Source organism: Cavia porcellus, unplaced genomic scaffold (genome assembly GCF_034190915.1).
Source record: "Cavia porcellus strain 051 isolate PalLab524CR breed Dunkin Hartley unplaced genomic scaffold, mCavPor4.1 scaffold_2, whole genome shotgun sequence".
Lineage (NCBI taxonomy): Eukaryota > Metazoa > Chordata > Mammalia > Rodentia > Caviidae > Cavia > Cavia porcellus.
This window is the reverse complement of record NW_026947485.1, coordinates 109,584,941-109,600,781: the sequence shown is the minus strand read 5'-3', so window position 1 is coordinate 109,600,781 and position 15,841 is coordinate 109,584,941. Positions and strand designations below refer to the sequence as shown.

General features: G+C 43.4%; 1 protein-coding gene, 1 long non-coding RNA gene and 1 pseudogene across 8 annotated transcripts in view; 1 reads left to right on the top strand and 2 right to left on the bottom strand.

Moving 5' to 3' along the window:
* The window catches only part of Zfyve27 (zinc finger FYVE-type containing 27), a 40,178-nt gene that overhangs the window by 5,056 nt on the left and 19,281 nt on the right, over nucleotides 1-15,841 (top strand). For 3 of the 7 annotated variants that reach the window (XM_063245100.1, XM_063245099.1, XM_003479779.5), the window contains exons 1-2: nucleotides 12,113-12,310; nucleotides 13,437-13,634. In XM_063245100.1, coding sequence (XP_063101170.1) covers nucleotides 13,438-13,634 — 197 coding nt within the window. In that variant the 5' untranslated portion in view covers nucleotides 12,113-12,310; nucleotide 13,437. Of the gene's footprint in view, nucleotides 1-12,111; nucleotides 12,315-13,436; nucleotides 13,635-15,841 lie in introns of those variants that run through there. The other 4 variants (XR_010046307.1, XM_063245096.1, XM_063245098.1 and 1 more) reach the window with 4 other exon arrangements.
* On the bottom strand, nucleotides 5,155-12,173 carry LOC134475253 (uncharacterized). Its single transcript, XR_010046308.1, has 2 exons — nucleotides 12,041-12,173; nucleotides 5,155-7,043 (listed from the first exon to the last, which is right to left on the bottom strand). It is a non-coding gene; the product is annotated as an uncharacterized LOC134475253 (long non-coding RNA).
* On the bottom strand, nucleotides 14,318-15,326 carry LOC106025707 (calumenin-like; annotated as a pseudogene).

The window sequence follows — 15,841 nt, the reverse complement described above, 5'->3', positions numbered from 1 at the left end:
TAATAGTGCTGGAAAGAGGGGCTGGCGGTTTGGCTCAGTGGCATATGCGCCTGCCTTAGAGGTGTGTGGTAATGAGTTCCATCCCTGGTACTGATAAAAAAGAAAAAGACAAAAACAAAACAAAACAAAACAAAAATAGTGCTGGAAAAACTAGCTATTCATAGATGACTGAATCTAGATCCATGTATCTCACCCTATACAAAATTAAAATAAAAATGGATCGAAGATCTATCAAAGCAGAAAAAATCTGCTAGAAGATAAAACAGATAAAACTCCTGAAGACATAGGAGTAGGTAAGGACTTTCTGAACAGAACCCCTGAGAATCAACAAAGGAGATCATAACAAGATAACAATGTTTCTGCATAGTCAAGGAAACAATTAACAGAATGAAGAAACAACCTAAAGAATGGGAAAAAAATTTTGCCAGCTGTTCATTGGACAAGGACTAACATTTAGAATATATGAAGAACTAAACAAAGTACCCTCAAATAAAAGACCAATCAAAAATTGGCAAACAGAAATGTATAGACTCTTCTTAGAAAAAGTATAAATGGGCCATAAATACACGACAAAATGTTCAACATCACTGACCATTAGAGAAATGCAAATTAAAACAACACTGAGATACTATCTTTTTCCAGAAAGAATGGCTATCAATAAGAAATCAAATAATAACAAGTTCTGGTGAGGCTAGGGAAAAAGGAACTCTTCCAGAATGATTGATGGGGATGGAAACTAGTACAATCACATGGAGAACAGTATGGGGATTCCTAAAAATAAAAATTCCATTTAACTCAGCTATTTTCCTTCTAGATACCTTCTCATGCTTGTAGTAGCACAATTAAGAAGAGCTAAATTGGGGCTGGGGATTTAGCTCAGTGGCATAAGCACCTGCTTTGCAAGCAGGCAGTCATGAGTTCGATCCCTGGTACCAATAAAAAGGAAAAAGACAAAAAAAAAAAAAAAAAAAAAGAGCTAAATCTTGGAAACAGCCTATGTGTCCATTAACAAATGAGTGGATAAATAAAATGTGATGTTTATACACAATGGAGTACTGCTCTTCCCTAAGGTTAAAGCTTGGCGGTATTTGTAGGTAAAGGGATGCAGCTCAAAACCATAATGTTAAGCAAAATTAACACACAAGTTTAAATGTGACATGGTTTTTCTTACAATGGAAACTCAAAATATAAATGAAGAACAAAATAAAAGATAGATAATAGGAAGTAGGTAGATCTTTTTCAAACGGGAAGGGGAACAAAAGATGGCCAGAGGGAAAAGAAAAGGAATTTAAGAGAGAATTGGAAAAAAATGAAAGTAGAGCTTTTACAAACGGGAAGGGGAACAAGAGTTGGAGGAGCAGGGAAAGTTGAGAAGGGAAGGGGACAAAAAAGAGTTAAGATGTGTCCTATACATTGTAAACTCTATCGCAATAAATGTAACCATTGTGTACTACAAACCTGTTAAAGAAAGCACCCTGGAGCTGACTGGAGCCTTTGGAACTCTTACCGTGTTAACTGCTCCTCCTTTGACTACTTCCTGCGGGGAGCTTAGTAAAGCGTTTAAAAGGAGGGCTGGTCCTTTTTATTGATGAGGAAACTGAGGCTTAGTGGGGGTGAAGTTCTTCCTCAGGTCTTTGACCTCTCTACTCCTATCCTGCCAAGAGTGGATACAAAATCAACACTCAAAAATCCGTAGCATTCCTACACACTAATCATGAAAGCGCTGAGAAAGAAATTAGGAAACACTACCATTCACAGTAGCATCAAGAAAAGTTAAATACTCCCGGCCAGTCTTGGAGAAAGGAACTCCAGGCGGTAGGATTAGTGGAGGCAGGTGGAACAGGGTGAGGGGAGCCCCAAGATGTTCTGGCTTCTGTGGGGCATGGTAGAGGGAGCTGGGGTTGGACAGAACCGACTCCATGACCACATCCCTTTTGAATTTAGGATATTGCAGGCACAAAGTTGTGCCATGTTTCCTTTTGGGGACAACTAGCTGCCAGAGACAGTTTCTCTTAAGTTTCGCGCCTGCGGGGTTCTGGCGAGATGCAGATGCTCCTGCATGCTGTCTGCAGGAGTCCTGAAGAGGGCGCTGTGACTCCTTTAAAGTCACCGGAGTCAGGCAAAGCGGGGAACAAGGAGACAGAATAAATCTTTGGCAATGCCTGCTGCCAAGAAGGTGATGAATACTTCGTGCAGCTTACTCTCTCAACCCCGTGACACACACAGGTGTTCTCTTTTTCTTTTTAGCCCTGGGGACTGAGTCGAGCCTTCAGACTGAGCCCACCCCTTTCACCTCCTCTCTGTCTCCCTGTCTCTGTCTCCATGTCTTTCTCTCTCAGCCCCACCTTTTCTTTTGAGATAGTCTCACTTAATGCTCAGGCTGGACTCCAGTTTACAGCGCTCCTGCCTCAGCCTCCCTGAGTGCTGGGACTACAGGTATAAACAGCCCAGCCCGGCTGGAGTACCGAGTTTAACACTCAGGCTCCAGGCCAGAGGGATAAACTGCCTTGCCCAGGGTGCTAAGTGGCTTAGTGACAGCAACAAGATCTGGGCAACACGCCATGCTGTTTCAAAGATTTTCCAACAGATGGGTTTTTCCCAGCCATCCAAAAACTTTATCCAAAGTTAGTCTGAATTTTGAAATATTTATATATCTTGAGCTAAAGCTGGAAGGAAAGACTGACAGGTTATACTGTTACAAATCTGAATCACCTCGGCTTTTCTACCCCAGTTCACAATGAAGTTCTAATGTTCTGTGCTGAGCGCAACTCTCTGTTCCCTGAAGACTGTCCCTCTATCTGCCAGAAATGCGAATATATGCAGACTGACCCTATACCTGACCCCCTCTTCCTTCTCCAGGTCCTGAGCCATTGGTCTGCCCACCTGATCTAACCCTGAACTTTCCTGGGTCCTGAACCCGCCACCTTTCCCAATCCTGTCTCCTATGTGGTCAGCTCAGTGTCCTTTCATGTCTCTTAGCATTTAGCACGCCTGGCTCAGATTTCCGGGTGAGCTCAGCCTGTGGCGTCAGAGGCGAGCCCAGTGTCATATTAACTGTTTGGTTTGAGGCAATTTACGAAACCTCTCTGTGGCTCAGGCTCCTCAGTGAATGCCAGGGTGTTAATGCCAACCTTGCGGAACTATGTGGAAGGCAGCGTCGGCTGGTGTTGCCAGAGCAGAGCGCCTGGCGCTTTAGTGAATGTGGTGCAGCCCGCAGCTGTGTGACGTCCCCATCCTCCTCCGGAGGCTTTTGTAAGAGTGTGTGGGTAAAATGCTAAGCCCAGAGCCTGGCCTGTCGTCACAGTGGCCATGAGTGTGAATTTCCTGCTGTCTCCCCCGTTGTGCATTCTCCCTGAGGAATGAAAATCCCCCCAGCTAAGATCCCCGTCTCTTTTTTCCTGGTACCTTCTCTGCTCTCTTCTTCTTCCCCTCCTCCTCCTTCTGTTCTCCTCTTTGTCTTCCTTCCCCCTCTTCCCCCTTTCTCTCCTTCTTTTTTTTTCTTCTGACACAGGATGGTTCTAGGACTTTCACACTAGCTACATCCTGCACACTTTTTCTTTGTTTTAAATTTTGGGACAGGCTCTTTGTAAATTTCTCAAGTTAGGCTAAACTTCTGGTCCTCCTGTTCGGCCCTCGCAGCGTTCTGGGACTGAAGGCATGTGCCAACATGCCTGGCTGCTCTGCTGTCATATGTCTTTCACTTTTCTCAGCTTTATTTCTTCCTTTCTTCTTTTTCACCCTCTTTATTTATTTTTCCCTTCCTCCCATATCCATTCCCTGTTTCCTCTGAGCCTTCTGGGGTTTTAGTCCATCTGAAGAACCGGCTTTGGATCTCAGGTGTTACAAACTCCCCTGATATGTGTTTTCAGGTCTCCCATGATTGCATTTAAACAAAAATGGATCAAAACAAAGAGGACGTTTCCCAGTAACTTGGCTTCCCTGGCCGTTGTGTATTTGGCATTTCACAACATGATTTTTCTCCCTTATTTATCTCCTCTCTGCCATCCTAGTGAACTTGCTAGGTTACTTCTTTTTTTTAGGTTTACATGTCTTGAAATTATACGAATGAACTACCTCAGAGATCTGAGCCTAGAGTGTGTATGGATTTGGTTTGGCATGACTGCAGCCATTTTGAGGCATAACTGCCATGGTTGCTCATGAATAAATCTAGCTCTCTTTCCCCCTGGGTTGTTTTCCAGAAAGCCATAAATAGATGAAAACTTTGAAGTCACATGTGGGATTTTATTATCAGACCCTAGTTCCAGGAATGCACCTGATCACTGTACTGCCTTATAATAAACCATGTGCGTTCCAGGCAGGATGAAGTCATTTTTGTCCTGACTTATAAGTATGCCCCTCTTTCTGACACAAATGGTGGGGATACAACTGGTTTCACTGCTCCCCAGGCCCATGCTTCTGTCGTAAGTCCCCCTGGCATTGCACTCTGCAGTCCTAGGTTTCTCTGCCTCGCTTTCTGTTGTTCATAATAATAGTGTTCATATCCTTTCATATTTAGAGCTTACAATTTTTTTACATTTTTATTTCATTCTCCAACCAACAGAAGAACAGTATAGATAATGACATTTGGTAGGTGAGGCTTCATTGGTAGATGGTTGCTTAGATACCTTTTTTTTTTTTTGTCTTTTTCTTATCGGTACCAGGGATTGAACTCACGACTGCTTGCTTGCAAGGCAGGCGCTTATGCCACTGAGCTAAATCCCCAGCCCTAAGGTCCTGACTTTTAAAAGTCTTGGTCTGCACGTGACAATCAACACTCTTGCTCCTCCCCTGGGAATCACTTGACCTGACTTACACCAAAGGACCTGGGAAACGTAGTCCCTGGCTGGACAGCTGTTGTCCAGCAAGATCTCTGTACCATGAGAGTGGTGGAGGAGGGTGGAGAGGAGTGCTTTTGGCAGACAGTTAATTGTCTCTTTCAGGGAAGGCACAAGGCTTTCTTGCTGAGGCTTTCATTGCCTTGTTCTGGGAGACTTTTCTTGTGCCAGTGTTTGATGAATGGCTGTTTTCATGGCTGCCAAGTGCTGCTGAGTAAGAATGTAACTGCAGACATTAATTTCCTTGCTGTGTTTGTCCAACAGCTCACTGTCTCACAGCTGGAAAGCTCATTACTCATGAGTACTTCATTTCCAGGTATGAGAATATAAAGATGTATTTATTGAATACTATTCAAGGGCAACGGGACCAAGTCATTGATCCAAGAATATACACTGACCAAATATTAAGTTTAAATTCTAGAGAAGTCAAAATAATAAAGAGAATCTAGGGGAACATACCAAATGTTAACTCATTTTAAAAATAGTTACATAAATCATGGAACATAAAATTTTATATAACAATTCCCATATTAAAGTGTACAGTTCGGTGGTTTTAGTATCTTCACAAGATTGCCCAGCGTTCACCACTCGTCAGTTCCAGAATAATTTCATCATCTGAAAAAGAAACCCTGTACCTGTTACCAGGAACTCCATCCCTACCCTTCCCTCGTCTCTGGCAACCCACATTAACCTGCTTTGTTTCTATGGATTTGCCAAGAATGGGCATTTCTTTAGCATAAGGTTTTAAACATCTGCTTATGTTGTAGCATGCATTGTGCTTCATTCCTTTTTATGATGAATCATATTCTTTTGAATGAATTGACTGTTGCTTATCATTCATTCATAAAAAACTTCTAAATTGTGGCAAAATACACAACACAAAGCTCGCCCTCTTATCCGTTGTAAGTGTACAGCTTCGTGGTAGTGAGCGCACTGATACTGTGGTGAAGCCATTAATCACCATTCGTCTCTAGAACTTTTCTCATTTTGCAAAACTTATTTTGAAAGTCTGTGCCTGGGGATGTAGCTCAGTGACACAGCGCCTGTCTGGCAAATGTAAGGCCCTGAGTTTGATTCCTGGTATAAAAACAAACAGCCAAAACAAACAACAACTGAAATTCTGAGTTCTTGAAATGATAACTTCATTCCCTCTTCCTCTAGGCTCTGTCTGACAACCACTATTTGACTTTCTGTCTCTGTGAACTGCACTATCTAGATACTTCATGTGAATGGAATCATATAGTATTTGTCCTTTTGTGGCTGGCTTATTTCACTTATCATGATGTCCTTCAGGTTCAATCAGATGTAGTACTGGCCAATGTTTCCTTTGCTTTTAAACTTGACAAACATCCCACACTATGCATATGCTGCATTTTTTTATCCACTCATCTGTCAATGGAGCCTTGATTTGCTTCTACTTTTGGTGTAAAAAATGCTGCTATGAACATGGGCATGCAAATTCTCTTTGAGACTCTGCTGTCAATTCTTTTAGGTAAAATACCCAAAAGTGGAATTTCTAGATTATATGGTAATCCTATTGTCATTTTTTTTTGGAGTAAGCAGTATATTGCACCATTTTACAGTTCCACCAACAATGCACAGTTTCCAAATTCTCTACATCCTTGTCCACACTTTTTGTTTTGTTTTATTCAGTAATTTTTTAAACAGCCAGAGTATGTGTTATGCCAAGAATATTTGGTAGAGATTGGTGTAGACTGCCAAAATGCTCAGTCTCAGGGTCTTTCTCTGGGACTCAGACAACAGTAGGGAAACAGGGCAGCAGATGCCTGTGGAAGTGAAACAGAGTTCTGTGTAAACACAGAGAAAGAAGTGAGGGATCAATTGGGAACGCTTTACAAAGGGGCTGACATTCAGCATGAATGTGAGAAGGGAGGGGGTGAGTGGAGGGGGAAATGGTATCTAAGCTGATCACACAGTGCGCAGCAGCCAGTCTCCAAGAAGGCCTCCAGGATGGCTCCAACTATTCCCATCTCCTTCATCCTTTCATATAATCTTTCCACATATGGAGTAGGACCGATCTGTAAAACCAATAGGATATTCCTGTGGAAATGATGGTATGTGATCTCGGAGGATATATTGTAAAAGATTTTTGGCTTCTTGCCTTGTTTCCTGTTGATCTCTTGCTTTGGGAGAAGCCAGCTGCCATGTCAGGAGGATATTCAAGAAGCACTCTTTGGAGTAGTCTAGCTGAAGAGGAACCAGAACCGTCTGTGTCAACTCATCAGCCATGTGAGGGCCAATGCTCCATTGTTTGGCTCTGCAATTACTGTGACCAAATACCCAACATAAACAACGTAAAGGAGGGAAGTACTGGGTCCTGATGCAGGGTGAACCGACTCTTGGTTTTCAATTCTTTGTGCCTTTGGTGAAAGAATTCAGTGTAGACACATAAGCTGCTGTGCAGAAGTATAGGTAGATACTATTATAAAGTATTATTATATTATTATAAAGTACTATTATTATAAAGTAGATATATGGAGAGTTATACCTTCAAGGGAGAAGATGGGCAGGGCCACAAAGACATCTTCACCCAGTGAAAGTCTGGACACTTTTCACACACAAATAACAAATAGGTATCCTGGAGGATCAGAGATCTGGGGTAATTACAAGGCTCATCAACATTTTACTTAGAAGTTATTCTGGAACTGCAAAACATCTTCTTGTCCTTAGCTGGTCAGTGTTATCTCAGGGACTTTAATCATGAAGGAAACTTATGGGAGAAATTTACGAACGGTAAGTTCTTCATTTCAACAGTGTACCAGCCCAAGGCAAGGGGGTCTTTAAGAACAGTTCCTTTCCTGGTATCATTGGGCCGTAGGCTACAGCAGCCAGGAATGCAGTATTCCTTGTTCTGGAGTTAGACAGCCCTGTGACCAGATATTGGGAGGAATGTGCACAATGTGTAGCCTTAAGATGTCACTGTGCCCTGTGGAGTCTGAGACCTAACAAATTATTACAAATGTATTCTATATTGAAGTCTTTCTTTAATTAACTGGCGATACATGCTACTTAGGATGCTTTTCCCTTTGTATCTCTCTGGCTCGCCAGGTCTAATTACCTGCCTAACATTAGGTTTGCACTAGCTGTTTCAGAGGTTTCAGTCCACGGTTATTCGGCTCCCAGGTAGGAACACAACGGCAGGGGGGCATAGCGGAGGAAAGCTGCTCCCTCGATGGTGTTCAGGAAGCAGAACAAAAGGGAAAGATCCAGAAGGAAATGAAGAGGCCGGGCATGGGATACACAGCACCTTTCCACGGGGCTTCCCAGTGACCTACTTCTCCCAGCTGGGGCCTGCCTCTGACAGCCCTATGAAAGCCCCTGAGGCAAAGAGCCTACCAAGCCATCTTTGATTTCCTGACCCAAACCCAGCAGACCCCTCCAAATCGTGTGAGATAATGTATGTTTGTTGTTAATTAGGACTTTAAATTTTAAATATTTTGCTATGCAGCAAGACACAGCTAATTTATCCATAAATGTGAAAAGATCTGACATAAGGAAATGGTGACAAATTAATGGAGCCTGCATGATGTATGATAATCAGAAATTTGTTCACAGAAATGCCTCCGAAGCCCCAGGAGTTCAGGAAGAGTGGGAGAGGGCGCCATCTGGTGGCAGAGGTCTGCTTAACCATTCCCCCTTTCCTTTTTCTTTGTCTCTCTCTCCCTCCCTCCCTCCCTCCTTCTCTCCCTCCCTCCTTCTCTCCCTCCCTCCTTTCCTTCCTTCCTTCCTGACAGGATCTCTATAAATTCCAGGCTGGTCTTGAACTCACTAGGTAGCCCAGGCTGGTTTAAACTTGTGGTAACCCTTCTGCCTGAGGCTCCTGGGATTAAATGTGTGAGCCACCATGCCTGACATTTCCAACTCTAGCTTGTTTTCTTCAGCACTTTTACTTCCAAGGGCCATAGCGAGTTTTATGACTCAGTTATATGGGCCATAAACACACTTGCTTATGGATGCAAAGACTAACCTCCAAGAAATGTCAAAGTAAGGAATTGATTACTCTCTTTATGTTTTCTCCCTTAGTCTTTTCCACCTATCTGCTAGACACCAGGATTTGAGACAGAATGAAGACTCAAAAATGCTAAGGAAAAGAGTGAGCCAGAACTCAATTACAAACCAAAAAACAGACAAACAAACAAACAAACAAACAGGTTAGGGTTGAAGGTGTTACTCAGTGGTGGCACACTTGCTTAGCACGTGTAGTCTTTTGGGTTTGTTCCCCAGCATTGCTATCAATCACTGCCATCAATTAATTGATCAGCCAGTCAATTAGAATTAAACTTCCAAACTTGAGTCCACCGGAATCTCTCACTACCAGGGAGGCCTTTGTTCACTGATGTTTACCATAACTGTTGTCTCTTTCTGGTCTTTAGAATTGTCTTACATCTTCCACTATTCCTCCCAAATAATGTCTACAAGTTTTAAAAAAATATTCCCCAATTCAGACAGACTCAAATAGTATAGTTAGAAATAAAAGAGCTGAGTGAAAAGTCACTTCTTTCCTCTATCCAATATTTATTCATGCTTTCATTATTCTAATGCTTAAAATGAAATAAAAGCCCAAGAGATAGCCACAGCCTAGGTGGCGCAGCATGGGTGCCAGGGAAGATTCAGTGAGAGATGCCAACGCCAGAGGGATCTGGCCTTTAAAGTTCTGAAAGCTCCCCGCCATCAAAAAACATAAAACAAAACACAAAACAAAACAAAATAAAGCAAACAAAAAGCCCTCCAAAACCCAAAGAACAGAAAACAAAAAACTGAAAGCCTAAGTTACTGGTATTCTTTTCCCTTTTCTTCTGTTGATCTTCAGTAAATGTAGTTGCTACTACTTAGCACTGGGTGTATGCCAAGCAATTCTACTCATCATACACAATAACCTGAACTGTTATTGGTCCATTCAACTATAACACAAGGAGGAAGAATGGCAAAGAACGTGAAATTTTCATTTGCAGTGAATTATTTAGGGTAGATTTTCAGGCATTTAATACATTGAAGTCAAAATTATTCTTCTAAGAAGGGAAGGATCTTCTTGGAAGAAGTCTACCATAAAGACTGGGAAAGGCTCAACCTAGGGGAGAAGAAGCGGAGTCCTGCAGACAGCTTTTGGTGGGACCACAGTGGACTTCTGAATATAGCTTAGTGGTGTGTGTGTGGGATTTGGATTGGGTTACATTCTAGCCCTTCTTGTCTGATTTCTGGGCTGGGGATGAATGATGATAGGGTTTTGAATAAAAACAACAATTGCTAACCACTTTTGAACACATATACCTGCAATTATTATTATTATTTTTTTTGTACCAGAAATCGAGCTCAGGACCCCACACTTGCCAAGGAGGCACCATAGCACTGAGCTATATCCCTGGCCCTATACCAAGAATTTATATCCATTAGCTCATTTATCATTAGCCCATTTGCCCATTAGCACAGCCTTGTGAGCTTGCTATAACTCCATTTTATAGCTGGGAAAAGAACTAAGGAACTCATCCAAGGAGAAGTCCTCCTGCCTTACTCATGTCGGGACTGGCATAGTCCAGTTAATTGAAAATGTTGACTAAAGCAAGCAGCTATAAAAAAAAATTCCCACATAGTATAAGCATTTGATTTGGAACTAATTATAAATATAGTTATAAAGAATAACATAAAGATATCCCATGAACTGTCCCCCAATGGTGACATCTTCAAACCCTTTTTTACAGAATGCCTACAATGTGCTAGATGCTGCTCCAGTTGGTTGCTGAAGAAATAGATATGAAAAATATTAGTAGACAGAGTCCTGAGAATGAATGATCCTAGGGAAAGACCTGAAGGAAGAAGGAAGGGGGTGAAAGATGGACAGCGTCTGAAGGACAATAAAACACCAAAACACCCTAGAGAGTCAGGTAGCCCAGCAGCATGGAGGAAAGCAGGACTTTGGTGTAGCGAAGAGTGACCATATGGAAGCAAAGGTAGAAACAGTTCCAACTAGGGCAGGCAGAAGGCGTAAAGAAAACGTTTGTGTGGATTTTTTTTTTCCAAGACAGGGTCTTGATATGTAGCCGGCTGACCTTGAATTCACAGCAATCCTCCTGCCTCAGCCTCCAGAGTGCTGAGATTATAGGCATGTACCACAACACCAGCTTTCACGGATTTCTGTGTCTAAGATGTATGGTTAGAAGTGTGGATTTCAGGGCCAGCTGGACAGTACAAGGCCTCAAGAAGTAAGAGGAGTTGGAATTTTGAATACAGCTGAGTCCTGGAGGAGCATGGCAGTTTTCTGAAAGGAGATACTTACAGGAAGAGATGTGGATAAATGTTTGTGTTGTTTTGAGAGGGAAGTGATTATTTCCAGCGGGGACAACTGGGGATGGCCTGCAGATATTTGACTCTTGCTGAGTGGACTGGGTTGGATCTGTACAGAAATACAGGTGTTAGAAGGGTATTCCAGGCAATAAAGGAGTCAGGAGCTCAAGTGGTATTTGAAGGTAACAATAGAGTGGTTCAATTGGCTGGGACAGAGGCTGCTAAAAACAGTATCAGGGACGAGGCCAAGAAATGCAGGTGAGATTAGGTGTCAGTGTAGGTATAGCTGGGGTGGGGGTGGGGTGGATGACACACGAGGAGGTTCAAGTCTCAGCTCCTGGTTGCTTATTTGCCATGACACTGGAAATTTCCTTAACGTATGTCGGATATTTACTCTGTAAAATGGCGATGATCCTAATGAGGTTATTGAGGAGGACTACATAATGCCTCAAGAGACTTTAGGTTGGTGAGCAGTGAATAAATAAATGTATCTGTCATTAACGCAAAGCTATTGCACGTGTAGTTTAAGGGCCATCACTGGGCTGCACAGTGTGAAGGGGATTGGGCTGGCAGAGGCCTGCACAAAATCCTGTGTACAGCAGGAGACTTAGAAGAGCATTCTCTGTTCTGTGCTGGCATATAGGACATGTAATGTTGTTCCTTTCCTGGGTTCGTCATCTCAGGGGCCCCAGTTAGCCAGGTAAGCGCCTACCAAAGTCGCGGTGGGGGAATGATGTAAATTTTTCAGTTGTGCATGCCAGAATCTCACAGCGAGGAGGGGTAGCCACAGCCAGACGTACGCTTGCAGGTTCTACATTATTTTTGGGGTCTTGGTCGCACAGTTAAGAGAGCTAACTCAAAGAGGCGCAGAGGCGCACAGGCGCAGGGCAGAACACCATGCTCACCTATGTTTGAGTGGGTGGAACTAAGCCTGGCGCGGAGGCGAGGGGCGGGGCCGGCGCGATGACGTCACGAGCACGCCGCCGCAGAGCGAATCACGTTCCGGAAGTGGTGGTTCCAGAGAAAGTGTCCCTCAGATCTGCCGCTTCTGAACGGTCCTGGGAGGCGTCGCAACGTAGAGGTTGGGTGAGCCTGAAGAAACTGTCGGCGGGACACTGGCCTTCCTGGGACCTCCGGCCGTTCCTGCCCCTCCCCCCAACCAAGCCAGCGTCCGGGTAGGTGAGGTGTCACTAAGTCCCCGCTTCCTTGTTCCCGGTACAGTGCACAGTTGGGCGTCTGGACCCCGCGGGTTGGTCACCTGCTGGATAAGCCACCTTGGGCGTGGCCTTCATCCGGCCTCCAACAGGCTTCCTGGGCTGCGGAAGTGGCGGTCCGGGCATCTGCTAGCGTCAGCCTGCTTTATGCCTTCTGAGGCTCCCACGCCCCGCCTGAAACCTATAGCCCAGAGTTTATGTGCAGAGATTTTGGTCTCCCAACAGTCCCTTTGTTGTCTCCCCACCTCCAGCTGCAATTTATTGGCTGGGACTGGCTGCGGAGTTTCCGCTTCATAGTTTGCTGCTTAGCGCTCAGGGTGGTAGGATTTTGAAAGTAGGGAAAAAGCATGAAGCTTCCTGTGGCTCCCTTCATCAAAAAAGGGAGATGGAAATGGGTGTTTTGGAAGGTATTGCTGCGATATGGGCCGGACTGGTCCATGAAATTGTAAGGAACAGAGGAGAGGAAGGATTAGAGACGATAGGGTAAGGTAGAGATGTTAGTCTTGGATGAATGTAGCTCATTTACAAATTTAGCAAGCCCTACTGTGTTCAGAAACTGTAATGAATAGAGGCCAGCCAAATAGTAGGGAGAAACAGGCAAAGACTTTCCAGAGCAGGGAATGGTGCTTAAGCTGACACTAGAAGGTTTAATAGTAATTAACTGCTAAAGAATGAAAGAAAAGCCAGGCACTGTCTTTCAATCCCAGCACAGCCTTCCAGTTTGAGGCTAGCCTGGGTTATGTAGTGGGACACCGTCAAAAAGAGGAAGAAACTATATTCCAGGACGTCATTTCTCTTGAGAGCACAAGCTTTCTTCCTCCAGCAATCTTGTGTACTTGGCTGTTGCATCTTTCGTTCTTGACAGGTCTGTGGGGGAAAGAGCTAGTGCTCTCAGATGGGAGTCTGAAGAAAGGATTTTGTGTCCCCGTAGTTCATAACTTCAATTTTCTTCTCTGTGAAATGGATGTTCCACATATGATCCACCTATCTCACTCTGTTATAGTTACCACATGAAGTAATGCAAGGAGAAGTGTGTTGGGCCTGAAAATGCAATATATACAAATGTTGGAAATTATTGTGGTTACAGGATGCAGATAGCAGAGCATGAGGGGAGTGGGTCTGAAGCGAGCCCCAGCATGATGCCTGGGGCTCTTCCGGAGTCTCCATCTGCCCCTCAAAAGACCCCAGCGTTTGATCTTTTCAACTTGGTTCTGTCCTACAAGAGGCTGGAGATCTACTTGGAACCTCTGAAGGATGCAGGAGATGGTGTTCGATACTTGCTCAGGTACAGACTTCATAGAGTTGTTTTGGCCTGCTGGGACCTTCTGCTTCCCTGCTCTGAATAGTGCTGGCTATTCAGGCAACGGTGGGGCTGTCTGATGAAGACCGTTCTGGATAGTTTATTTGGCCTCTCGATTTATCCAGGCCTACTCTGTGTCTCAGCCCCTACTCAGGAGAAGCAGGAAGTGGGAAATCATCTGGCTTTTTGACCAGGCTTTTTTGTAACTAGAAAAGTCGTGTCTTAGGACTGATAGACATCCTTTGCATTGGCCTTCTGTAGCTTTTTAAAAACTAAAATTTTTACAGTAAGATTTTATTGGTACATTTTCATTATATATAATGCTCACATTCATCATAGAGAATTTGTACTTGTATGTGATACAACTTTCTTTTTTTCCCCATTCCCCTACGCTCTCTCCAACACCTCCTCCCCTCCTCATTTATAAAAGCTTTTCCATTTTTTCTTTTTCTTTCTTTCTTTTTACTTTTTCTTCTTTCCTGGTTCCCCCCCCTCCCCACTTCCTTTGCCCTCTCCCAACCCTTTTTGGTACCAGGAATCAAATTCTGGCCCTTGTGCTTGCCAAGCAGGTTCTGTGCCACTGAGTTATATCCCTGGCCCTTCCCTCGCCATTTGAATGTTCCCTTCCTATTTCACAATACCTGTTCTACATTTTTTTTTTTTAAGCACACCATGTTATACATTATACAAAGTGTAAATCTACAAACACAAGTGTATTAAGTAGAGTTGTTTCTCAGAAGCACATTTTCCCTCCAGTCCTGAGGAGGAGGAGGAGGAATGGGGACAGGATGGTTTTCCTTATTCCATTATGCCTTTTCATGTCTTAAAAGTCTGTAATAACAGTCTCAGTAGCACAAACAATTTCATATGAAACCAGAAGCTGTAAAAATAAATTACTTTTGAAGAGACGTGGGTTCCTCTATCTGCAGCTCAGAATTCATCATGTCGTACTAAGGCCTCCCCGAAATCTGTGGCCTGGCTGCCCACAAATAAATCATACTTGTCAACAATCTCCTTCGTAAGCTTGCCATCCTTATTTTGGTCTGACTCATAGACTAGGTGCCTAGCTTCTGCCTCTGCATGGTCATAGTCTGAGGGGAGGATCCAGTCTTTGGTCTCTTCCTTGTCCATCTTCCCATCTCGGTTCTTATCTCAAAACTCAACAAACTGTCCTCACTCTGTCTTTACCCATTCTGGCTCATCGGCATTTCCATCGTGGCAGTATCCTCACCAATATATTCTTCTAGATCAAGGAAACCATCAGCATTCTTACCTATATCCTCCATTGTTTCCTGTACTACTATGTCTTTCATGTAGTCATACTCTTCAGGGTGCAGGAAAGCTGTGAATTCCTCCTTTGTGGCAATGAGGTCTCCATCCTTGTCTGCCATTTTAAACCTCCTCTTGTCTCTTACCATCCTCTGTAATTAAATCCATCATCAGGGTCTGGATCATCCCAGCCTTTCCTTGCTCTCTTCTGGTGTGAGCTGATCAAAGGTCTTTGCTTCTTCAGCACCCAAGAAGGCATCATGGTCATAATCAAAACTGAGCATCGTCATGAACCTTGTCACTCAGCTGAGGCTCATGATGTACACAGTCCTTCTTTTCTGTAGGCTTGCTCAAGGCAAAGGCTGTACACAGGGACAGGCACATAAGAAACTGTAGGTCCATGATTAGATCTGTCCCGGTGTTGACCCAGCCCAGGATACTGCGGCCGCTGTTCACCCCAGGGCTCAGCTCCACCTGTTCTAGATTTTGATCCTTATTTACATTTTTGGTTTCTTACACTAGGGAAATAGTGCTGTATTTATCCATGTGTGTATGATTCACTGGCCCTCTTTTAGGAGGGCCTTCCAATTTTAGCATAATTATTAAAAATAGGATATAATTTTGAAAAAAGTTAGATACAAATATTTATGATCAAATAGGTACCATTTTCACTAACTGCTTGGAACTATGGGTGTCTTTTTTCCCTATTCTGCTCTGCTTTCCGTTCTCTCTAATCTTTTCTTCTTCTTTCAGCTCACTTTGTTTCTTAAGTTAAAAGTATATTAAATTATGTATACCTGGCCTCTTGCTACCTGAATACTTGTTTGTATCTCTGAATAATTAAGGACATTTTATTTTATCATCAACCTCATATCTAACATAATTAATTGATTTTTTTTTTATAGTCCTATTCAGATTTCCCT